General features: G+C 30.6%; 1 protein-coding gene across 2 annotated transcripts in view; it reads left to right on the top strand.

Moving 5' to 3' along the window:
• The window catches only part of LOC129957647 (ETS domain-containing protein Elk-1-like), a 116,019-nt gene that overhangs the window by 67,840 nt on the left and 20,283 nt on the right, over window positions 1-27,896 (top strand). The window contains exon 1 of one of the 2 annotated variants that reach the window (XM_056070083.1): window positions 19,573-19,766. The exons of the other annotated variant lie outside the window; for it this stretch is intronic. Within the exon in view, the coding sequence (XP_055926058.1) occupies window positions 19,724-19,766 (43 nt within the window). The 5' untranslated portion in view covers window positions 19,573-19,723. Of the gene's footprint in view, window positions 1-19,572; window positions 19,767-27,896 lie in introns of those variants that run through there. 2 annotated transcript variants of the gene reach the window in all.

Below are 27,896 nucleotides of genomic sequence, written 5' to 3'. Positions count from 1 at the left end.
CTATATTGTCTATTAGAATTGTCACTGTCTATAGTTCATATGTATTTATAACATTTATTTTCAAAATTATTTACTGTGATAATAATAAAAATTATTTTTTTACTTTATAACAATATTAATGATAAATTATTATTTACTTTATAATAATAACTTATTATTTAAATTATAATGGCAACAAAAGGTTATCTTTGTGATTTTGTTGCTTTTTATTTTCTTCAATCTATTCAATCAAAATATTTAAAGGTAATTAATTTTTTTAACCACAATAAAAATTTAGTTTTTTTTCCATAATAATAAAAAATTTCTTGATAAATCAAATTATATCGAATCAGTTATTTTGTTGATGATAATTTGATTATTTTTATCATCATTTAGATCATCATGAAATCGCCATTTTGATTTTTTTATCTTTGAGATTCGTTTAAATATAAAGCATTTTTTTCGTCTGCTTATTTGGAATGCGAACGACTGAATTAATAAAAATTAAGATTCAAGAAGGAAAGTCTGAAATTTAGAAATTTTAATTTAAATTATCCAAAAATTTTCTTGCCCTCTATTGCATGGAGGAAAGGGAGAAAAAACCATGAAAGAAATTCAGATTTTTATTATTACATAATAAAAATGAATTAAACCATGCACTTTAAAAAAATCTTTACAAATGCAGAATTTAATGTATTATTATTTGAATAAATATTTCAAAAATGTAGTAATAGCATAAACATATACTGCAACCTTAATCAGAGTAAATTAATGCATCGATATTATTTCACAAGAAAATTAAACACAGCCACTGTTTCAGTTAATAATAATTATTATTGTTTCTCTAAAGCTTTTTTTAAATTGGCGGCTTTATTTTTTTAATCTAAAAGTTATTTATTTAACGCATATTAGGTTTCTTAAATGTATATTTTTTCCGTTGCTGTTGATCAAAACCAACGAAGCAATAAAATTAATCTACGTACCGAATTCAAACAAGCATATAGGCCAAACGAAATTTGGGAAAAATATGATTTTTCTTAGTGTTTTTCTCTAATCTCATAATCTTTGAAAAGAAAGATAAAAGAAAAAAGTCGTCTTCCTGTGCTGTTCGTCTTTGTAACTCCCCCGCCGAGAATAATAAGTAGTTGAAAAAGAGGTTTTTTTCAGTAAAGTTTTACCACCCTTCGTCGCCACCCCCCACTTCCTCTCAATCAAATCTTAAAACCATCCATGTCCATCCCCAATTTCCACTGGAAATTGTTCGATTTGGAGGTGCGATATGGATTCGCTAGATGGTGACGTCACGGTGGACTGGTTAACTGAGTAGAATAGTACGGAAGAGTAAAAGCTGTAGCCATGCGCATGCGCATTAATTGGCCCTTGATCGAGCACCATTTTTGAAAAGGTGTCTTTATTGTTTAGTCTAAATCCTTTTTACAAGCAGGGGGGGGGGGGGAGTTATTTTGCACAAATATGCCCAAATGCGTAAGAAGTTTTTTTCATTTTCGTTTTAAAAAAAGTTGCACTTTAGCTTATTTTATTCCAGTAAAAGACTTATCTCGTTTTAAAATGTTTATCCAACAGTCGCTTGTAGCGTCTAGATATATGCAATTATTTTTTAAGTTGAATACCATTTTAATCATTAGATGAAAATGTTGAGTATAATTTTTTGTACTTTCGCAGTTAAATTTTTTTAAAAAATCTAATGGCGGAAACTTCTAACTTGCATTTTCAAATTATTTGACTCATTATAATCACCATTAATTCTACTATGTTACTCAAAATTAAATGAGATATAACCAAACGATAAATATTTTTTTTTATTTTAATAATTCTTCAGATCTAGATTTTTTATCAATAGAATGTTCTATCTTTTGAAAATAAAAAATAAAAATAATATTTTTAATTTTATTCTTCGGATTTTAAAGACATTTTTATTAATTTCATTCTCATACCTAAGAATTTTTATTAGCGCGCGCATGTTTATTCTACTTCTAAATATCAAGATAGAATAAATGGTCTGTTTTAACAAAATTATTAATTCACTATTTAATGCTTTTTTTTTTTTTTTTGTTATTAACTGAAGGTAAAATTTCGATTTTTAATGTTAAAATATTATTTTTAGAAGTGTTTAAGTTCCATGATATTTATAATAAAAATAAGAGATGTGTCTAAAGCAGTTTTAGCAAGTATAATATATTAATTCGTACAAAGTTTTTTTTTTTTTTCCATTGTCACTGCTAAACACGTATGATGGAGGGAAGATAGGCACTTTACATTTTCATTTTTCCAAACTTTCTAGGGGATTATTTTATCTTTTATTCAATATTATTATTATTCATTTTGTGGGGCAAAATTTTTGCTTTAAGTTCTGTTAACTTCTTTGAGTGGATGGATGTCTTAATGAATGACATCTCTTAACTATATTTCATAAAAGTTACTTAAAAAACTTACGTTCCTAATCTCAGACGATTTTTCTGATTCTTGAATTTTATTAGAGCTGAATCATATCATGTGTGTTAAATGAAAGTGACAGTTTTTTTTCTTCGTATTTAAGTAAGCTTTTTTAAATTTCACTCTATTGGCAACAGTATAAAATGAAATATTTTGTCATTCTTGATATTTAATTTTGAAACTCTTTCGGAATTAGGAACCCATTATTATTTTACTATTTCGGCTCCCCATCCCCTTTTAAGCTGCACATAATATTGAGCAGTTTGCTTTACAAATCTGAAAATTAATTTCACAATTCCTATAACAAACTAATTATAATACTATAATTACTTACGAAAACTTAAATTTTGTAATATTTTATCAATTTGTTGTAAGTTTAACTCTTCAGTGCATCGCGTAGCTATTTCGCAACATGTGTCATTTTTTCCCCCATTTATAAATTTCGCATGAACTGTTCCAAAAGGCAACAATGAATGTTTGGAAATCCTTTTTTAAATGCTTTTTGATAAAAATTTGTAGGAAAGACCGACAGATTATAGTAGCGATACTAGAATTAAATTTAAACTGAAAAATACCAGGACGGTTGTTGTATTAATAGTTCTACCGTTAAAAATACGATCAAAATACATTTTTTTGCTTTGTAAAAAATATATTGTTAAAAAGGGATTTTAATTTTTATTGCAGAATTGTTATAATGTGTTTTACATCAATGGGGCATTGTTTAATTTATAATGTAATCATTAGGCACATTTAAATTTTTTTTAATTTCACCAAAAAAAATAATTATAAAATAATTTTTTTGAATTATATGCAGCTATTCAAAACACACATATATATTTTTGTAAAAAATAAAATAAGTCATGCATTGTGGGGTTAACTACATTTTACAGGTTAAGTATATTTTATTAGTTTAGCTAGTAGTTTAAGTAAATTATGAACATCTCAAAATAAGTGCGTTAAAGTAGATTCATTGTTGTCAAACTGCGCCAGTTTAATTTTATCGTATTGAATAAAGTTGAAGTAAAATCTGAACTCTATTATATTTATCAATATTTTATGTAATAGTATTAAGCTTCTAGATAATTTGTAAAATCTTTTTTTTTTAACAAATCTATATAAAAAAAAAATAATGACTTTTTTCGGCAGCTCTTACTGGCCACTTCATTCACTCTTAACCCTTCGACAATCCCCCCCCCCCTCTCCTCGTCCGCTGCTCGTCTTAATTTCGCGCTACCAAAATTCGTCTGAGTCCTTGGTTACGGTCGTTGTCGGCGTAAACGAACGGAAGTAGTTTTGGGCCAAAAATGACGATTCCGATGGAATGCTTCAGTGCTAGGGATGATTTGGGTGGAAAAGAAGCAAAAAAGGTTCCATCGGAAATGCGCTTTTCCTCTCCGATTAGGCACACTCGCGTGCGCACAGCGGTCACCCCTCCCTGATCGGCAGGAATTCATCCCTCCCCCCTACTTTCGCTTTCTTCACGCCCCCCCCCCCCAACCCTTTGGATTGAATCATTTCAACCAATTGAATTCGAGAATAATCTTCGAGAAAGTAAAGTTAATACGTGATCAACCATTCGCACAGCCATTCTTCTCACATTTTTTAAAAATAGTATAATAATCGTTGAATTGCCTAAAAAACTCTTAAGAATGCATCAAATTCAAAAATGTTTGGATCATAAAGTTTAAGAATTTTGAAAGTTTATAAATATTCTGAGTAATAGAGTAAACAGACAATATGGAATCTCCGTAGCAAATATTCAGGGTACCATTCTAAGTAGCAGTATTTAAATATTTATAGCACCCCCCCCCCAAGATGTATTCTGGTATTTTGCCTATTTTACCACCCTGCAGTTACACCACTGGTTATAAAATCAGGTGAAAAAAACAACTGATTTAGGTATGTAATCTCATGTCTGTAGAGATCTCATGTCAAATTCAACCTATCTAGACTGTTTAAATTTTAAGTTATCTAGCTCGTATATAGAATTCCTTGGATAGATTTAGACCTATAACGTACCAACTAGGAATTTTGGACGCATTTTCTTTCCCCGAACGATGTTTTTTTTTTTTTTTTTTTTTTTTTTGGCGATTAATCCATGGCATACCATTAATAGTACCCGAAAATCAGATTTGTATTTTAGATGTGTTTTTCCCAAACGATTGACACCAAAATTTGAAGTCACGAAATCACACACCAGATTTGATATATTTAAGTCAGTACGTTTTTGAGTTATCGTGTTTACATGTTTATGAAAGTACAGACCGACAGACAGTCAACCCCTTGTTGGATTTGGCTCAAAATTTGATATGTGTCTATATTCGTGTCTCATTGCTGTAGATGGTAAATCTGTGTACCGAATCTTATCTATCTAGCTCTCTTCGTTTTGTAAATATCGTGTTAACATATATTGGGACAGCCGGACAGACAGACTTTCTCTAGATGGATTTTGCTTTAAATTTGATAGAAGTTTAAAAATTTGATGGAAAGACCATATACGAAATTTCATCTAACTAGCTGGAAGCGTTTTTTAGTTATTTTTGTCATAGAAAACGGATGGACATTTTGAAAAATGTGTTCTTCGAACTCAGGGTGTTTTAAAACGTTTAGATTCGTCAAAATCTCGAGTTCGAATTTTATGACGATTACTATACTTTCTTACACCCAGCTCAGGTGTTGTCTTCGTCATCAGACAGCGGTTCAAAATTACGAGGTCCGTCCCAAAATAGCCCTTATGTTGCTTTACAACGGGCGTTAATATAATTAAACTAAACTTACACCTCGTGTGTAAGAAAGTAGAAATGCAACGAGAAATTGTAGATACATATCAGATTTTGAATTTAATTAATCAATGGGAAGAGGCTCTTAAGGCCTACTCGATTATATGACAAAGCTGAACATAAAACATCTCATGTTGTGGCAAAGGGGAATACACTTCCACTGCATGTATTTTATTACATTATTAAGACTTCAAAGCAATTATTATATTTTCATGAAAATTGCTCGGAGATTTTTATCCCGTAAAAGAGGGTAAGAGTTTAAGTTCAAGGATTGCGAGAATCTGTGCAAGAGTTTTAAAACTTTTTTTTTTTTTAATTTCACCATTTTTATGTGAGTATCTCGGTAATATTATTTAACTGAAAATGGCAGCGGGTAAATATTTGAAAAGCCATCGTGTATCACGATTTTATCTTCTTGTAGCGATTTTAGTCTTATGAAAGGCGCTGCGCAAACAGTGGACACTGGCTTTTACGATTCATAAAATGTCCGACATTGTCAGATACTGACTCATTATCTGATTGGTTTGCAAGAAATCGTCAATTTTTCCAAGTTTTAGATGTCGCATTTTTAAAAAAAAATGTCAAATAAAACGAGTGATTATTTTAAGATTGATTTCACGCAGTGAGTTTACAAACTGAAAAAGTTTGCTTATATATATATTTTTTAAAGATATACTGATTTGTGGTTCTAATAGTAGTATAGTGGAAAGTTACAGCACGATTCCCAGCCCCTCTTTGTGGTATCATGAGTGTAAAATTCTCGCGCGATACTAGGGCCACGGTGGTCTAGTGGTAAGGTCTCGGATTTGGAACTGGAGTGTTTCTGGTTTGAGACCTGGTTCTACCAAAGAACCGTCGTGCAAGCGGGTCTGGTGCATGTTAAATCCGTCGGGACCAAACATCCTCCCGCTGGTGTGGTGAGGAATTTTGGAGAGGAGATGCCAGCTCAGGTATCGTCATCTGACCGTTGTTCAAAACTACGAGGTCCGTCCCAAAATAGCCTTAGTGTTGCTTTAAAATGGAACGTTAATATAGCTGAACCAATCTCGCGGGGTACGATATTTTTTTCAACATCTCCCCACAAAAGAAAGAGAAAAAAAAATGACTAAGATTGCTATAAAAGCACTTGCATTCTATCTCTATGGGATTCTTTGAGACTGATACTCGGGCCATTTACTCCCTCCCCTCTTCCCCTTTTATGTTGTACCACTTGGTATGAAAATTTCATTCCAAAAACCAGCGTGCATGGTGTCTTCGAAATTTTTCGGATGTTCTCTAACAAACGTAGTTGTGTATTGTTAATCGCATAAGATTGGCAAATAATTGCGAAAGAGCCTGTTGATATACAATCTTTAGTGATTATTCGCTGGGATGCATTTAAAATACAAGTTCTGGAAACCTGAATACGTTATTTTGGGTGTCTTTTTTACAACCGATTGAAACAAAAAGCTGGTACAGAACTTCAATCGTCGCAACAAAATCACAGACCGAATTTCCGATATTTAAATCATTGCATTTTTGAGTTATTATGTTTACATAATTGTGAAAGTACAGACAGACGGTCAACCCTTTGACAGAGGTGATTCAAAAGTTGATAAAGGTCTGCACTTTAGATGTTAAATCCGTGTACCAAGTTTTTTTTTTTCTTTAATTTTTTTTGTTTTATAACTGTCGTATTCGCTTTTGCTCGAACAGTTGGGTAGACAGTTCAATTGTAGATTTCAATCAAAATTTGATTGAAATCTACAATTTTGGAGTAGAGATCATGTACCAAATTCCATCCGTCTAGCTCAAAGCGTTTTTGATTTATCGTGTTCACAGACAAAGAATTCCAAATATATACTCCTATTTAATTATTTATTTTATTTTATTTTATAATGTAACCCTGTGTGTGTGTGGGGGGGGGGATTACAAGTTCAAATCCGATTTTATCAAACATCTGCCATGTATACTGGTTTGATGCATTTTCACAGAACAAGTATCACCTTAAGATGCAGCTTTTTTTCACTCTTAAAACATCATTCGTTTTGTTTTAAAAACAGGTTATTAATATAACTAAATTAAACTAAACTGAATCAGCCACTGCGTGCTCTATGCATCAGCTAATCGTGCATCACAAAAGTATGAAAAAATATTTGAGACGAAACGTTAAGGTTGGAGGAAAAAAATAAAGAATTAGGCTAATTTACTAGTTTAATGGCTAAAAATAGTTGACAACAAATAGAGCACAAGATTCTTTCCATTGGTTTTCAGTTCAAATGATACTATTTTATGTCATGGAAATTAGTAAAACGCCCAAATTCTTTAATAGTACTGGGAAAAAAATCTTCATTCTGTCATTTTTATTATTAATAATACTAAAACTATATTTATTGACATAAATATAGTATATACATGTTTTAAATAATCGCCCTTTTTTTAAAACCATGTTCGAAACTGACTTGAACCGTTATAAATAATAGCAATATATAATAAAAATCTATGGAATCTAAAATTTTTCTTAACTTCTTATTTGTCCATTTATGATACGGGCACCAAATCATCGTTTTTCAAATTTAGAAGCTGATATATTATTAAAATGCACTATAATTAGATATAAAAATTACTCATAATATACAAAAAGTAATTTATGGATTTTTAATTAAATCTGTAAAACAACATATTACCGGAACAGAAAATATCATCTAATTAATGATAAAAAAACAATTAATGGTTTAGTTATATTAAACTGACATAATTCAAATGCTATTTTAATATATTTAACCCATTAGATGGCTCGTTTTCTTTATGGATGGACTATTGGGGAAAGTTTTGGAAGTTTTAATTAAATAAAAATTCATAAGAACTCGAGATATTTATGTATTCTTATAGTCTTTTAATAAATCGATGCATGTCCGGATTGCGAACAATCTGCTTAAGGGGTTAAAGGCACTTTCAATGTTTCGAAGATTTCACATTCTGGTGATTAATTTAATCCCATTTCCCCGTTATCATTGAAGATTCTTAACTTTTACAAAAATCTACGTATGAAGATCTTTGCATAAGTTAACCCTGTACGACTGGCACGGAAAATCTCTTACAATGCCCAACTACTTTTTAAAATACACAGAAAATGATTTCGCGATAATTTCCCATCGTTTTAGCTATTACCATAGCCATTCAAAAATTGATTAACTAAGTTTAGTCTTCAATCACCTATCGCCAAAAGCTCAGATCAAATTCCAAATTCACAGCATTTTCTTCATTTTTGGTAATTTTATTTCCTTATTATAAATTATATACTATTGTAATTGTTTAGTATAAAAGGAATTTAACATAGTGTATAATTTTTTTTTTGAGAAAATACTAATTATTTGTCTAAAATCGGTTCGACAAGTGTTAATAATTTAAATCTCACGACGAACATTTGGGAAGTGCGATCTTTGTGATGAGAATGAATTATGTGAAGAGTATTTTTGCTGAATCAAGGAAATAAAATAACTCATGCAATAATAAATGTATTTTATCTATTTAGTTATTAAAGATTAAGACGCTGAAGATGATAAAAAAGCATGTGAACTGAGAAATCGCGGTACTAAACCAAAAGCATATGAGAACACGCCAAAGGATGAGTTAAATCTATTATCGTGAATGAAATGCCCTTACGTTGGTATGGTGTGGAATTTTATAAGCAGTATCAAGTGGTCTCTGGGACAAAATTTGACTTTTTTTTCATAACTTAAAAAAAAAAAAAAAGAAATTCTATATAATTAGATACAAAGTTTGTCTGGACTTTTGAGTGCCAAGTCAGTGCCAATATACTAGTAAAACAGATTAAAATTAAAATGAATACAAAAATATTTGTATTTAGAAATTGGGAGGAGGGCAGGGCACAGGAGATCCTGGGACTTGAATTTCCAAAGGACCCCTAAAAGTCTTAATCCGGCGCTGCAGTTTTGCAGCTTTAAAACATAATGGCGATTTAACTTAACTGTCCCAATTTATTGTCTGTCATCTGATAGTAATAAACCCGAAATTTAAAAGCAATTTTAAAAATATTTACATGATATAAAGAATATCATGTGTGAAAATTATTTTTCTGACTAATCCTACATTACGCAACCGCATCACCATGTGGTTCCATCTTTTCCGAACGAAGCCACACATCTCCAAGTACTACAGATAGTCAAATCTGATGGACCAATCACTTTTGCCGAGAATATTCTTTAAGCACCCTTTGATGACTTCCTGCGCATTACCTAGCTTTTTCGGAATATGTCCGAAGAGGTTGGTGGGGAGGGAGGGAGGGGTGGTGCGTGGGAGGGTAGCCGTGGTCGGCTGGTGAAGAAGGCCGAATCTTCTTGCGCTTCGATCCACTCGACGGATTCGCACCGGATGCTGACACCCGTTTCCCACCGACACGTTCCACGGAGTCCGATCCCCGAACGGAAAAAGGATTCGTGCCTCCCTTCCCATTGTGCTCATCCTTTGAAGATCCTCCCTTCGATCTTATCCCCCCCCCATGTCTTGTCTTATTAGACTCCAGCCACCCCCTTTGCGTCTTCTCCAGAGACCTAGTGATTGTGATGAAGCGGAGACACGGTTAACAAGTGTCATTCCTTATGGGGGAATGCCAAACGATTAATTTCTTTTAAAACAGTTTATTTAATATTAGCTTCGATTTCACTGTAATTCTGTGTATATGCCGGTTTAGTTTAATTTCCTTTTCCTGATACTATTTTAGGTTGGCATTTTTTTATATATATAATTTGTCTGATGTACAATTAGTTAAGCTAAGAATGAAACTCTCAATAGGGTAATTTTTCAGTTCGGTAGTTGCCAAATTTCGTTTATTGCTATTTCTAGGCCTTTTTTTTTAAATCATCATTAAGAAAGGTATTCCAAAAATTTGAATAGATAAATTTAATTAATTAATGCGTAAATGATTTTCCTCAGTAACTTTGAAGCATAATATCGCACAAAAAAATATTAAAATATTAACTTTCGGTATTATATTTTTTAATTTAAATGAATTTTTTTAAATTTCGATAATATAATTTTAATGAATTATTCAATTTTGATTGATTTTTCAATTTTAGTAATTTTTTCTTAGTTTATTTTTAAATTTCAGTAATTTAATTTTGTTGATTTTTCAATTTTAACGAATTTTTAAATGTCAATAATTTAATTTTTATAAATTTTAGAATTATTTTAATGAATTTTTAAGTTTTAATAACTTAATTTTTAATTATTGTAAGGAATTTTTCAATTTTAGTAATAGAATTTCAATAAATATTCAACTATGAGGAATTTTTCAATTTTAGTAATTTTACTTAGTAAATTTTTAAATTTCAATAATTTAATTTTGTTGATTTTTTTATTTTAGTGAATTTTTAATTTAATTTAATGAATTTTAAATTTCAATAATTTAATTTTTATGAATTTTTCAATTATTTTATTGAATTTTTAAATTTTAATAATTTAATCTTTATGAATTTTTACATTTTTTTAAATACAATTTATAGCAACACTTGTTTATTGTTATAATAAGATTCAAACCATTTTAGACCATTTCAGTAGTCACTCTAGGAGGATGCACAAATCAATACAATACACGGCGATTCTTAAAGGCAGCTATTAATTTTCTTAAAATATATAAATTTTAAGTCTTCGTAATTTGATCATTTTTAGTCGTAGATAAATTTAACTTTTTTTGCTTAAAATATTAGGGTCAAGAATATGACTAATAAGAGCTGAAACGCGTATAAATGTATGGACATCATAATTTTTAAACAGTATATTTATTGAGTGGAACAACCTAACATATAAATCTTTAAGACATTCAAAGCATTTCTTTCTTTCTCTCTTTTTGGCACACTTGAAAGCATATATGTCTACTTTAACAGTTACAGAACCACAACTGAAATGGATTTCATGTATGATCGCTGTTGAAATTTCAAATAAAAAGTAATTTCAAAGCATTTGCAGAAGTTGGGTGAAAATTCATAATTGCCAGTCCAAAAAGTCTAAAAATGCTGCACTCGTGCCAACCTGTTTCCAGAACCGTTGTCATCCAGGAGAATTCCTGTCGTTCACAAACAATTAGGTAACCACTCTGGATTCCTCGGGCAACGGAATCAAAGCTGATCCAACAAGAGACGACCCATGTTTGGGACTTAATGATCTGCTCTCACAACAGCGGCACGAGCGCTACCACCTGCAGGGAGATCGGATTCTGCGAAAATCAATTCGTTTCCTTTTTGCTTCTTTTTTTATTTATTTCTTTCAGCTGTGCGAGTGTTTGTGGTGAAAGAATTCGAATGAAAACGATTTTTTTTGTTTTGTTTTGGTTATTGTGGTTTTATTTAAAGGATTGGAGGAACACACAGTGTGCCAGGTCAGTTGGATGGTGAGAATGTATTCTTTTTCTGTTCTTCTTTTCTCTCTCTCTCTCTCTCTCTCTCTTTTTTTTTTTTTTTTTTTTTTTGTAAGTTACTACGAATTTTTTAAAATAAAACAGAATTTCAATCTTAAAAAAAAATGTGTTTAAAAACTTTTTAACTCTGAGTATCAACCGCGCATTTTTCTAAATCGGTTGATATGAGCGGAGGACAAGGACAATTAACACGAACTTGGGGGAAGGGGAGGGCTATGTAAAAAATACAGACGTAATTTTTTCTTCAGAAATCATTTATTGGCTCTGAAATAGCATAATATATAATTCTGTAAGCAATTTAGAACATGCATTTTTAATAGTTTTGCCAATTCGTTATTTTTAAAAAATATAATACATTTAATTTAATTTTCTTTTCATTTGGAATACGTCTGAAGAAGTGGAAACAATTTAGAACATGTAGCATTTTTAATAGTTTTGCCAATTGGTTTTTTTTTTTTTTAAATATAATACATTTTATTTAAATCTTTTCATTCGAAATATCTCTCAAGAGTTGTATGAGGTGAGACTAAAGGATACTGAATAGAAAAATTGCCTTGTTAGACTGTTTTTACTTTTTTCGTAATCAAAGTAATGCAATCGCCAGAAAATGATTAGATTTCGATGACTGTATATATTAGATCCGAATAAATCGAAAGCAAACATGTTATATTTATCTATATTTTGGAAGCGCTGTTTACACTCTCGAGTATCCGGCTTAATGTGGCGGAAGAGCAGACCAGATAACGAAAAAACCGGATAGGCCGAGATTCTATGAACTCATTTTTTTGCCGACCAATACCAAAAGACCAAGTTCTTATATCAAATGTTTTACATAATACGTATTTTTTCACTTCTTATTGAGCACTAAGCCTTTCATTTATCTCAAGCCATGTCTAATGTGAAAACGCGGCCGCGGCAACGCGTCGAGTTAAAATAGAAAACTCTGAACTGGTAGTTTAAATATGTTTATATACTGCATTGCACGTTTCTAGAATTCATTAGAGAAAAACTAAGTTAAAGGATATAAACTGTTCACATTTTTACATAAATTCTGTAATGTCTAACATAAATGCAGGAAATATATATAAAACGTTAAGGCAAATCTTAGGCCTAAATCTTAAGAAAATAGACTCAAAGAAATGGTTTTATTTTTCACTGATAAATTATTACACAAATTTTAATTACGATAAAAGAAAATTAGGCTGGATAGTACGGAAGCCGGATAATCATGGACCGGATAATCGGGAATGTACTGTATGTCAATTCTAACCCATGCCCATACTCTCCAACGGCATGAAATTTTCATAGTTTCTACTGAAATTAGGTGAAAACTATGGAATTATGGATATATAGTGGACAATTAGGGAAAACTACAAAAACCACGGAAAATATCCTCTTCCCGAATCGTTGCTTACAGCAATGCTGATGGGGAGTTAATTTTTTTTTAAACATTGTATAAAAAAAAAAAGGCAGAATCTTATTTTCGTAAAAATGCAGGGGGAAAAAAAAACTTATAACAAAATGCATATTGGTTAGTTTAGATTAGATAGTTATGTTAAAGTCCCGTTTTAAAGGAACACTAGGGCTATTTTGTGACGGACTTTGTAATTTTGAACCGCGGTCGGATGGCGCGGTTACCCGGAAACGGGGTGGGGTGCGGAAGGATTTAAAATCTGTATTCTGCTAAATTCTGTAGTATGTTGCAGAAAAGGGTGTCGTAAATCGTCAAGTCCGAGTCTGAAACAGCCCCCCCCCCAATTTATCATTTGCCATTCCTTACCTAAGGCCAACGGACACCTGTGCAAGACGGTCCTGGTTTGTTCAGGTGTGAGCAAATTTCCCGCATACACCCCTAGAAGTCCCTTTTGGAAGTCAACATTCCTCTGAAGAGCTGTTCCGGGAATAGTGGTCTAAAATAATGCCTTTTGTTCGGTTTCCCAAAATACTTCGTCAAGATCGCATTCTGTCATTCGTAAACGAATAAATAAAAAATGCGTCTCGAATGGAGATATTTAGAACGTCATATGTACTGACTAAAGGAAATTCAAGTTAATTTCTGATTTTTAACTTTAGTTTACTTTTGCACTTTAATGGAATTTCATCTGCTCCAAACTGAATAACCCCTGTAAAAATTCGATTGATCCAAAATTTGTTTTGCGAAATATTATCTGAAGTGGAATACTGGATAGGAAAAAAAGTGAAGAATTTAAATTAAAAAATGGAAGTAAATATTTATTTTTGGTATTTAATTATATTAATAAATAATGCATAATAAATATACAGTAAGTCATCTTAATAATACAATAATAATTACAATTGAAAATTAAATACATTTTATAAATAAATTTACTAAACAAACACTATTTGGTATAATGATCACAAAATTTATTTAACAGAATATCAAAATATATAAATAATAGAATTAGCACATATTTTTTTTTTTTAAAGAAAAGAGCAGATTTTTTTTAGTGTTCTTGAAATTGAATATTTTGCGCAGCAATAAAGCCCTCGAATGAATTATGCGATTTAAAGAATTATTCTTTTATTATTTCTGAGGACATAAGGTGTGGATATTGCGCAATAAAGAAAACAGTTAAGAAATAAAACTAATTTTGTAAAAATTTTAGTTTTAACATCGAATTAAAAAAAAGCGAATACGACTTAACATAGGTATTTTGGTATTATGTTTATCAAAACATAATACCAAATTTTTAAAATTTTCGAATATTCAATAAAAATAACATTTAAATATGCGAGATTGCATTGCCAAATCTGGCCATAAAATTTTAATTAATAATAACTAACCCCTCTACTTTCTTACGATCCTCACTTTAATGCGCAAAAGATGTCGAATATCACAGGTTTAATTTTTTTAAAAAAAGCTCTATTAAATAAACAGGAATTAAAAATGTTATATTGGTCACATGATACGCATCAAATGCGCAGTCCAATTTAATTTTGAAATCCATTGCACATCGCGGAGAAAAATTCTCTTGATATCACAGCAAAGCATTAGACTATGGTATTAGATGTTAGATGCTCATTTATGTTTGATGATGCTCATTAATTGATAATTATGATGCTCATTAATTGATAATTACAAATTTTACTGTTGCGTTCCACTGCAACCTACTGATTGCTGTCGGACTGCTTACTATTTTAATCGAAACTAAACAAAAAATAGTCTTAATATGAAGTGATTAAAGTGGTACTTTCAAATGCTGATGGGATAAATATTCTTTTGAAAAAATCAATTGGGCTTTCGGGAGGAATATTCTTTTGAAAAAAGCAATTGGGCTCTCAATTTTGAGAAGGAGAACAATTCTTAAACGACAAGTAGAACCCGTATCAATTAGAAGATTCTATTTTAAGGCAGTACCGTAGAAGGGGTGGAGTTAAAAAAGAGGATAGTATTTGAAAGCGATGTTTCTTATTCATGAATGGTTACAAGACAGCTTCTCCCCCCATCCCACCCCATTTCGAAACTACCTACGCGTAGGAACTGGAAAGGCGTGATCTGTATAGACACGCAGTGGGTAATCCTAGAAAATATTGACTTACTAAAGCAGGAATTCTCAAGTTTTTAAACATTGCGACCCACTTTTTAGAAATTTAAATCTATATTGGCTCATTTCATCTTTGAGGTACTGAATTTTTTTCACAAACGAACAACGCGCTTTTTTTTTTTTTTTTTTCTTTCTAAAAGAGGTTTTATGGACTAAAAATAAACATTTATAAAACAAGAACAAAAATATATATCATTTTATTATAAATAAAGTCGTTATGTATATTCCATATCTCTTAAACATCTAAGCAGAGTATAAAAAAACAATTTGAGTAATATTTATGACAATATTTTTTGTTCTTGAAGAATAAGGGGGGAAAAAAAACTGAAGAATTATTGCCACAGCATATAAGCAGAATTCTAGAAAAACACATTAAGAAAAGATTAAGAACAGATGTTAACAATTTATATAAAATTAAACTATTGAATTTTTTTACTGATATGGTGGAAATTAGCTATTATTTAACCGTTTTAAAAAAATCATTTGGTTGAATTGATATTCTCAGGTAAAAGTTTTTTTGAAAAAGTCTGTCAAACGAAAAAAAAAAACAAAAAAAAAACAAAGACTTCTATAAAATATTTTATATGAAAGTAGTTTTTACTTTAAAAATATATGCATAATAATATTTTAAACTATATAAAATATAAATACATGATAATATTTTAATCACGAGCAATTCTGAGCAATTCTGATATATCAATAGTTATTGAGTATAATTTTATAAAATTATTTTTAATGTGTGGAGAATTGAAGATTTCCAAATCGCTTCGCATTTTTTTGCAAATTGTGGAAAAGATGCATATAATTTTAAGATCTTGTGGCGATCCACAAAAAGTTGAATCGTGACCCACAATTTTAGGAACCCTGTTCTAAAAAAAGAATGATATTTAAATAATTCTGGATTAAAGCCTAGGGTAACTAACTATACCTCTCCTCTGTCCCCACTTGCTGCATTCTACTTTGGCCATTATGTCACTGCAAGAATTGAAAAAATATAACCCTTGACCACAGTGGTCACTGCAAGAATATACTTAAAGCTAGAATTAACTAAATAAAATTGATTCATTAACAGCTTGACAACAACATTAATAAAAAAAGATCACGATATCTCATGACTCTTACATTTTTTTTTGTCTTTTTAAAATGAAATGCGCTTAATGCTGTTTATGTTTTTAATGTGAATATCATGCATTGCTACATTATTTATAGCTGTTATATCAAACTGTCGTATGTCATGCCATATGATGCATACACAACAACAACAAAAAAATGCAAAATTTTGTTGTAACAGTAGGAAGCAATAACGACATACAGCATTTTGTGCAGCATACAACAATTACATATCACATACAAAATACAGTAACACAGTAAATGTAGTAGACTTATACGAGTATTTGCATCAATAAGATGTTTTGGCAAAATTGACATACGGCATTTTGATATAATAGTAGCAATACGTCCATTGTGATATCGCATATAAATATTAATTAAAAACAAATAAAGTGGCAAAACTGAAGTATGTAAGAAGTTTCTATTTTAACTTATACAGAGTAAAGAAACAGAAAGTACTGTAATTGATTTTGATGTATTTGATATATATTTTGATGAATCTCCGCTTTTTAGCCGTGTTACAGAACACGAAAATACCATTTATGGAATTCTGTCTGTGTTTGAATACAGTAACACAGCTAGACATACGGAGGAAATTTGGAACATGATCTTCCCCTCAGAAGTGAAAATTTTTGCCAAATTTGGAGCGAAAACTGTTTGGGGAAGTCTGTCTCTCTGTCTGTCTGCATTCATGTGAAAATAGTTATTCAAAAGCGCAGAGAAGCTGAATGAAAATGGCATTTATACCTTCTATTTAAAAAAGAATTTTCAATTTTTTCTTATAAAGAATTGAAAAAACTAATGTATGCGTATCAAAATTCTTACTCAATAATTTTGGAGCATAGTACTGCATAAAAATAACTTTTATAACACTTTAAATTTAATTTTTTTTCTTCTTTTCAATGACAATATTTTAGCAAGCCTATGATTTGTTTTCTATAATTCTGATAAATTTTTTAAGCATTTTTAAATATATTTTACAATTCTTTTCTTTGTTTCGGCTATCGACTTTATGCAAATACACTTTGCGACTACATTTAATTACATTTTTGTGTGTGTATTTTTTATTACTGCTATAAAACTAAGCACAAATTTAAAAAAGAATAATATACACGTAAAAGAATCTAGACAAAAATATTATCCTGCTGCTATAATTTAGACTTAAATCTCGAATCTTTTCATTTTTGCTTCAAGATTCTGCAAGTTTGTAGAAACGTTTCCACGTTTGCAGTTGAAAGAGTTTCCCACGGTCAGCATTCAAAAGACCGGCCAGCTATTTCTACACAATATACCTGCAGATCACCCTCACGCCTTCTTGGCTGACCGTCAACAATAGGAAACGGGGTGTAACGCCTTCACCTTTATATCAATAATAGTCCCCCTTTCCCTTTAGGTACTGCGAGGAAAATCTTCAAGGAATGTTGTCCAGTACGCGTGGCTAATTGAAGAAAATGCATTACGTTACTTGCGGTTTGGTCATGTCCGAAAAGTTGTCGAATAAATTAGTCAACTTGTAACCCGGAGTAAATTCTTCTTTAATTAATAATTTAAAAATTAATTTCTTTAATTTCTTAATAATTTTCTTTAATTAATTTCAACCCAACACAATAATTTAATTGGGTTGGGTTGGGTTGGGTCCAAGAATAAATATGTACCCCATCAGCATACCGGAAGTGCCGCATTTGGTATATCTTCGCGTAAAGATAATGCATACTGCATTTAGATTTCTCTAAGGTGATCAAAAGAGTGCAAATTTTGATATAGTAGATATAGAGTTTGGAGTCAAAATTATATAATGAATTTCAGCCACGTAGATATTGGATTTTTAAATTATAGCATTCGCTTGCACAGAGACGAAGAGACTGCTCTTCGATTTGTCTATTTCAAGGTTCAAAATTTAATAGGAATTTTGCTGTTATTTACAATTTCACTTTTAAAACCAAATACAAAATTTCCTCTATCTAGCTAGCTCCTTTTTTGAATTATCGTGTACATAAACTGACAAATGGGCATAATTCTAAAAATGTTTTGTTTTTAAATAGAGAGAAATACTTGATATATGAGAAAATAGTCAAATAAAAAAAATTCCTTAAATTAGTCATTTTTTTTTTTTTTTTTTTTGAGTATGCTACCTACAACCTGTTGTTTGATGTTTCTTTCCTCCGGAATATTTTGCAAGGGATTCCAAAACTGAATCAGCACGCCGCATTGTGCGCATGTTCCGTGAGCAGACATTTGTTTATATTTCATAAAAATAAAAATATCTGAAAATATAGTATAAAAAAAAAAAACGATACACTTTTTTTTCACGTCCCCCATCGAACAATTCTGCGCACGGTTGATGTATGAAAATTTTACAAGTCTTCATATATAAGAACTCATACTTTCATGCACAAAAATTTTATGAATTAAAAGTATGAAAACAATTCAAGCGATTTTTCAAGGTTTTCAGGTTACTATTTTTCTGAAGTTAATTGTTAAAAATTGAATCTAAAAATATTTTTAAAAAATAAGATTATGAATTATTTCATTAAAAGCATAACGCAGTATATTTAAATTAGCATAAGTGCTTGATGTTCAATTAACGCTGACACAGATTCTGATACTTATATAATAATTTTTAGAAATCTAATTAATTCTTTTTTTTTAAATATGAATTTGAACTATCTTATTAAAACCATAAAACATGAAAGTTTTACACATCATTGAAACAGCACCGCAATATATATATATTTTTTCAAACTCTAAAATTGAAACGTTCCAATGAATCCCAAATTTTGGTTAATTTAAAGAAAACAAATAGGCTAGGCTATTCGATGTCCGATCTTTCTACTTATATTTAAGATTTATAAAAGATATTAAAATATTGGTATCGTGGCAATGAATTCGGAAGTGTCTCATTAAATCCGAACTGTCCGAAGGTTCGAATCTATAATCGGGCATACCTTTACGCGTATTTTTTCCCCTCTACTACCAACTATTTGATCTTCACGGCTCATTTCTACTAAAAATAAGTTCACGCCCTTAAGACATTACAGATTTTTCATTGCATTGAGGAAAGAGAAGATGTTTTTACTTTTTTTTTTCTTTCTTTCCGTGTAATTAGACCGTGTTCTTTTTTTGTGATGAAAGTATTGAGGACACTAGCTGCAATTTTCCGAAACCGCTTTCCCTTTGCCTATATTACGGTAGCATCCGATAGATGGCGCCGCCAAAGAAAGTCAACGAGTCGAAATGAAGTTCTAGGTCGAGCGTCATACGCCGATTTGCTAGCGCGAAGGAACGTCGTTTGGATACGTTACTGCTACTGCTCCTAGGTAGATAATCCAACTGATCCAAACAGCATGGGGACTCGTGTTGCCAGTGCAATGTGATTTTGGATTAATACATAAGTGATTGTTGCAAACTTAAAAGCGCAAATGCATCGCCCAGAATCCGCAGCTTTAGATCTGCGGTCCGAAGGTAAGAATTATGATTATTTTTTGCAGTAGGAATTTTTATATTCTTTTTTTTTCTCTATATATTGCTTCTCTTCTCATTATGTTTGGAATGCTCAATGTTGGATCAGCTGCTTTGGTCGCCAAAGCGGCGACGGCCTTGGCGAGTTCACTCGCCAAGCAAGGTCACGGCAAATTGACGTCATTGAATAGGATGAAAAGACGATCTGCTCGTTATTTACTGACTGAGCCTGTTGATGAAAGAGATTGGTGTCACAATTGACGCAGTTATCGCCGACCAACTATTTCCCCCCCCCATTCCGTTGGAAAAGGTTTTGGAATTTTTGTTTCGTTATTTAGTTCGTCGATTTTTCCTCTTTTTTGAGCCTTTTGCAAATTATATGCACTGGCCTTTTCAATGTTATATTGACAAATAGTGTCATTATTGAAAATAAAATATCTTGTGCAAAATTGATCCACTTACACATCTCCATATTATTTAATTATGAAATTTAATTAGACGTTACTTATTATTATTATTATTATTTTTGCAGTTTTGAAAACATTATTTAATTGATACGGAAAATGTAATATACGATGCTTACATTTCTACATTTCTTGCAATATTTTTTATCATGTATAAGGAATATTGAAAGTAAACAATTTAAAAAAAAAAAGAAGAAAATTCTGTGTGTATATTCCTTAATTTTAATTCGAATACTTTTATTTCAGTGCACTTAAAAATTATTCCGCATATAATCTGATAATAATATTGGAAAACAATAATGTAATAAGTTTTTAGTTGTAAAGAATGGCAGATGTTTGGTTTTGGTTTTTCGTATTGACAGAAATATTAATGTCAAAAATGTTATATATTGCGATTTTTTAGTTAAAAAATATTTCTATACATGCGATTCAAAAGCGGGGGGGGGGGGAGAATTGTACTTTTATTCTACTGTCTGTTAAATTGCGTAAGGGCTAGTAAATAATCGAAGTGCCATCTGTCGTTGCATAATAATTTGCTGTTCCAATTGTTTGGCAATTCCAATATCCCCCCCCCCCTAGTAACATGTCTAGTTCTTATTTGAAAATGTTTATTGGGGTAAAATTTTATAAACTTTAATAATGAAATTTTGAAGTGTTTTCTGTAATATTTTAGATCACAAACGTCAACGTTAGTGATATCTGAAATTTCTGAAACAAAAATAAATAATTGCAAATAATATATATTTACGAATATTGAGATTTTGAAATAATGTTTTTTTAATTTCATTTTTCTATACATTTTGTACGTTTATTTATTTATTTTGCATATTTTTAAAATTCTTGCCAGCTTTCCAGATAATATCCGTATCATTGTATGGAAACTATACGAGCTTAAATATTATAACAATTTTTATAAATTGCATCCCATTATGTGTTTATTGCTGTTGACAGTTATAAGAATCAGATATATTAAGAAATTATCGTTAAAACTGTTATGGAAATAAGGTTATATATCATAATAAAATTGAAGCAATTCTTTTGGAATTAAGTGCATCCTGCCCAAGGCAGAAATTGAACGTTGAAAAGTGTTCCACATTTTTTTTTTTTTTCCGAAACTAGAATAGTAGAACAAGCTGACTGATTAATTGACTGCGAGGATTATTTCATGTTCGATTATAAACTATTTGCTAGATATTTAATCTAAATTGCAGGATTATATATGAAGATAAAAAAAATAATAATCGAATCATCCTTTAAGCCCATTGCCACTTGGAAAATCCAAAAAAAGAAGTATGTTAAATTTCTGAAAAAAAAAATAAATCAATTATATAGATACAGATTTCAATTGGACAGCATTTTTCATTGCCGAAATATTTTGTCAAAGTTTTAGCAGGAAAGTATTAAGTGTGCTAAGCGTCCAATAAACATTCATCCCAAGGTTTATTTACTTCCTAACTTTACATGCAATTATTGCAAGGTTATCAGTGACAGGTGCATAATTTATTATGCTATGAGTATTCGAACAACGTTTGCCCACTACTGGAGTGTGCATTAATTGCATAATCTTTCTCTTCACTTCAGTGCACGAACTTAATCGGAATTAATTTTCCGAATTTTTGTTCTGTTACACTTCGGAATTGCATGCTCAAGAAATTTGCATCGAATTTGGAATTATATTTAATAAGGTGACGTGTTATTTTTTCGTAATATTTTTATTCTTTAATTTAAAATGCAATACTGAAAGCTCAGAATATATATATATATGTGTGTGTGTGTCGATATATTAATTTGCCGTGTTTAAAGAATTTATTCTAAAATAATTATTTTAGATTAATGTGTGAATTCGACATTTGTACTCAATTCAGTTATGAAAATTATTGATCTTTTATTGTAATAAAGCTTGTTCAGAGTATTGGTTCAATGTGAACTTCAATTTATAAGAGTTGGAACGAGAAAAAAAAAAAAAAAAATCCATCAACTCAGTGCAAATTTTTTTTTCTGGTAATTTTCAATGAACGACGACATAATCTATAAGGGATGAAACCTTCTAAAATTTCAAGGACTCCCCCCCCCCCTTAAAAAATTAATGAGATAATGAGTTGACATAATAATTTTGATAATTTTCTAAAAGTCTCACAGCATTTGATGCATGCAGAAAATAAATTTCTCTAATCCTTTAAAACACCTTTCTTTTAACTAGGATTTTTGGCTGATGCTAATTTGATTTGTTTCTTATAATCTGATTTAAGATAAGTTTAAAATTTCCTTTGCAGGTCCGTATTAAGTAAGTTTAATTTAAGTTAATGAAATTTTAATCTCCCTCTCTTTTTATTAAATGCACCATAAAAAATAAATCAATAATACATAAAAAATAAATCAGTACAGTTATGAAATTAAGGATTAAACATTTAAAATATTCCACAATGCATTTATGTAAAATTATCCAAGATTTAGGTCACGAATATTGGGACTAGACGTGACATATTAACGAGTTCAATCAGGAATTTTCACTGTTTGCTCACTTTCTCAAATCCGGATTAAAAAAAAAAAATGTCTGGTATTTGGTTCGAATTTTGATAGTCTGTCCAGGTTTGTGCCGAAATTTTGAAGATTTTGTTAAAAGTTGTTGCTAATTTTAAAGTCCATCTTTTGCTGTACGTATAAAAGTGATCTAACTTCTCCGATCAACCAACATAATTCTGCTTTTCGACTCTTCAGAATGAAGAAGTCTCGTTTATTGATTAATTTCCTCTGATTTTACAATGTATTATTTATTTGTATTTGCTTATTAATTAACAATTAAGGTACTCTTCCCCTTAATGAGTACCGAATATTGGCAATGCATATTGTAATATGGCCATTAATAATTATCTTCACAATGCAGCATCTCTTTTAACATCTTAAGGATATATTTTAGGTTAAAAAGTTTTTTGTAATTTTTTGAATACATATTTACATTTATTTATTTTCCCTTCAGACTGCCGTGCATTTTGGTGTTTACGCAGTATTAAAGATGTCTGATTTTAATAACATTCTCATACCTATATACACGTAATGAAATATGTAGGAACTAACCATTCATATTTGATAAAAGTTTCCTAATATTTTATTTATTCCTAATTTATCCTAATATTTTATCATTCATTGAATTTTTTGTACCAATTTATTCGGCAACTAGGAGAATAAAGGCTTAAAATCAGCCTGCTTGTGGCCCCTCCCTCTCGACCTAGTGGCCCTACCTTAGGTAGCTGCCTAGTCGTATATCCGCTATTGTCCTTAACCTGTATCCCAGGTCGGATCCAACTAAATCACGAAGCACTTTAATAACTGATTTGTCTTCAATGCAATATGAATTAATAGAATATTTCCGAATATTTTTGTATTTCTATAGCTAAGCATATATTCCATTTTTCAATGTATTGCGTTTTTTAATACTTATCTTTAACATTTCGTGCCACCTGACGAAAATCTGTGACCACTTACGGAGTTCCCGTCACATCCCCATTACCATAAAGAGGTAGTCATGTGAAATTCCCTCTGTGCAAAAACTTGGCAATCTTTAACACCTTCGCCGCCCTTTTTTCCTTTTACGTCAACCGAGACACAAGATTAACATGCAGAAAGCCAGCCAATTAACCAATACCGAATCTTAAAGAAGAACGATTTTTTGTGTATCGTTTGCTCTCGGCGTGCGGCAACCACCGACGCGAGCTTTTTCTCCGAACTTCCCGCCCCTGGTGTCCCTCCGCGTGTGCAACACCCGCCCGTTGCGTCAAACATCCCCTTTTCGAGGTCGTTTGGTGATGATCCACGCACTCATTTGCACATCGTTTAGTCCCATCACGTGATCGGTTTGTTGCGAGAAATGAAGATTATTTAGCAGTTAATAATCACGTGCCTTTCGGTAACTGTCACCGAGAAATCCTATGATCTGTGTACTGCTGGAAGAACTTGAATTCGAATTGTAAAACTACAAATCCGACATCCGATGTTTTACCATTGTTTAAATATTTAATTTAATCAACTTGCAAATGATGATCAAAGAATATTTTTCGTATATAATTCTCATATCAACATTCTAGGCATAAAAGAATTTAGCTGAAGTCCGTGGAACATCCATCATCGTCACTGCCCATGATTTTAAAATAATGTTAATTTTAATTCAGTTAATTTATAAAAGATAATAAAAACGTATTTTTATATAATGTAGATGTCAACATTCAAGACGTAAGAAATTCTGTTGAATTTCATTGGAACCAAACATCCATTATCGTTACAGCCCATGGTTTTAAAATAATGTAAATTTTAATTTAGTCAATTTATTAATGGAGATAAAAAGCTTTTTTATATAATTCTGATGGCAACATTCAAGACATAAGAACTTCTATTGAATTCCATTGGAACCTAACATCCATTATCGTTACTGCCCATGGTTTTAAAATAAAATTAATTTTAATTCAGTCAATTTATCAAAGATGATAAAAACATATTTCTATATAATTTTGATGGCAACATTCAAGACTTAAGAAATTCTGCTGAAATCCATGGAAACCTAACATCCATCATTTGTTATTGCTCATACTTTTAAAATAATGTAAATTTTAATTTAGTCAATTTATAAATGGTTATAAAAACGTATTTTTACATCGTTCTGATGGCAACATTCAAGACGTTAGGAATTTTGCTATGTCCGTTGGAACCTAACATTTATTGTTGTTGCTGTCCATGTTTCGAAAATAATGTAAATTCAACTAATCGGTGTTCATGGAATACGAACATATAATAAGATATATTAAATATTTAACTCGATCTGGAACTTCAAACGCCTTGAAAAGCGGGAATCTATGATATAATTGATATGGAACAAGTAATATCCATGGCTAGCAGATTGATTGTCACATATGACTAGTAAGAATAATATTGACCAAAGTAACGCTTATTGTAAATTTATAGGAAGAAAAAAAAATGCTTTTTCTTAATTTGAACAAAATGAAAATTAAAAAGAATCTGAATCGATAAATATAAATCTTCGTAGTTTTAAGAAAAATTGTGGCAACATTTAATAACAAATTTATTTTTATACAAACCTTCTATTTTAGGCAAGGAGAAAATAAAAATTATGCATTACAGTTTTTGCACGGAATATATTCTTGTATTTAAAGAAACCATTATTTAATTGCATTTTAATAGATTACGCTTGCTCTAGCGTCTTCCTCTATTTGTTCTATTATATTAAATTAAATTAAAATCTATCAAAACTAGCCTTCTTTTTATGACAAATTTAATTTGCACTTTAATTGTTTTTTTATAATTATCTAATTAGTTTTCGCTTCCCGTGGAATGTATTGCTCTACTAATTCAATTAAGAATCCTTCAAAAATTTGAGGTCTTTACGGTTTAATTGTAATTTCTGCATAGACTTACAATGTCTTTGAACGGTTTATTTTCAGATTATAAGTTTGAGAAGGGTTAATACAAAGCCGGCATGAAGCTTTATAGCCCTGTAAATTTGTATGGACCTCGCCTAAAAATTTAAATCTAATTAACCGTCTCATTTGATGTGCACCATGCATATGGTATTTGATTCCTGTTTCATATGCAAAATTAGAAAATTTGACTTATTTAAACCCTAGTTTGCTTTTTTTTTTTTTAAGTTCTAATTTGCAAATATAGAGAGAACTGCATAACACACGGCTAAAAAAACATAATAATCACTTAACGAATCATGTGATTTCGACCAGCACGTGACCTGTTGACTTTTGTCTACGTCAGCAACTAATTGTCCCGGGCTAGTTCCGATAATTAGATTCCTGCGGTTATTATTTTTTAGCTATTTTATTTTTGAAAGTGATATGGACTCACTTATATGTGGTGTATGTGGTTGAGTTCAAAAAAGGTTAATTTGTGGTTCTTTTCACCAGTTTCTTTCTGTATGGAGTGTGGTTTGTTAGAAAACATTTCACGGACAGTTTAATAGCTCGTGTTCCTGTAAAACAATTCAGAGTTCTTGGAAAGAATTAAGTAAAACGAAATGTGAATTCTTAATAATATGTATGTTATTTGACTTTGACATTTTTCAGTTTATTCGCAAATTGATAGCGTTTATCAGAAATTGCGTCTTTTGTAATAATGTGGTATTTTCGCAAACGATTTATTAACAAAAAAGAAAAAAAAAAAAAAAAGGAAATCTGTATTGCAAATTGCTATTTATCATGTGAGCACGTCTTTTTTCCCAATATAAATTTTGACTATCGAAAGTGGAATTTCTAAAACATATATGACCACAAGAAATGCACTGATGAATTAAATCATCCGAAATATTTGTAGAAAAGTAGATAGAGCTATAACCCTTCTGCAGAGGTATTTTCAATAATGGGGTTAAAATTATAAATATATGGTGGCAAACATTTTGAGTTAGGAATCTTATATGTTATATTACGTTTTCTATAGTTTCGAGTGCTAGTCAGTTCCCATAGTCGATAACTTCAATGATTTATGGCTTTTATATCTGAATAATTTTTTCTGGACATGGTCTTTATATTTGAACATTAAATTTCTCGTTTTCAAAATAACATCAAGTTCTCACATGATTAATATTTCTTTAAAAAAAATAAGTGCAATGTAGAATAGGTTTGCTGGGACAACCTATTTAAAAAAAAATCGGGTACTTGGAATTTTAGCTGATGCTAAGTAAGGTATTGGTGATAAATTTATATAATATAATGATCTGCAAATATTTACATGTTAAAACCAATCAGTTTCATGTGGAGTATATTTTTCGACATGAACTTTTAAGTAATTCTATCTAATTTCAATCTTCCAAACTACCAAGAGATTCGAAGCAACTTTTAATTTGTTAAGATTGATTGAATCTTGATTTGTATAAATAAAATGCTGTAAATCAACCAGTGGTTAAATTTTAAGTTAATTATATTATTTGAAATTTATCAACAGTTTTTTTAAGTCAATCAAAAGCTTTTAAAATGTAATAAATTTTATTTATAGTCGCTAGAAACACGGGTATTGCGACGAAAGTAATTAAATTTGGAATTTCTGATTACCTAGTAGCTGACAAACTAGTACATAAGCTAGAAGGCCTGCTCAATTACAAGTATTATGTAATTGAATCATCACGTGATTTGACGTCACTATTATTGTTTGTAAATATAAAAAATGTATAGTGTTATTCACAAGAACGCTTGACCCTAAAATGACAGTTCGGGCGATTGTAGGCGATCTTCTGCTTTTAGCATTTACGTCGTGGAAAGTTGTTTCATTGTAAAAAGAATAAACAACATCGCTTGTTTTGTGATTTGTTCTGTTGTGAAAAAGAATGGTTTGATTTTGGAATACGTTTTGAACGACCTGGTGCAAAATTTGATATTAATATATAATTCAGATGATAAAAGCATATCCCAAATTTCATTCGTCGATGAGTTAGTTATTGTTTCACATATTTGCAAATAGAAAAGCTGGAACACGGCCAACCTATTAACGCTACTGGTACAAAATTTCATACACAACAGCATTTACAGTGATAAAATCATATGATAAATTACAGACATCCGTCTTCTAGTGTTTTTAAGATAATCGCATTCATATTCAGTCAAGAGAACAGATAGACTATACGTAGACAGATTTTGACCATAACTTCGCTGCAATCCAGAAT

Source organism: Argiope bruennichi, chromosome 11, assembly GCF_947563725.1.
Source record: "Argiope bruennichi chromosome 11, qqArgBrue1.1, whole genome shotgun sequence".
NCBI classification, from domain to species: domain Eukaryota; kingdom Metazoa; phylum Arthropoda; class Arachnida; order Araneae; family Araneidae; genus Argiope; species Argiope bruennichi.
This window is presented reverse-complemented; position numbering and strand designations above follow the sequence as displayed.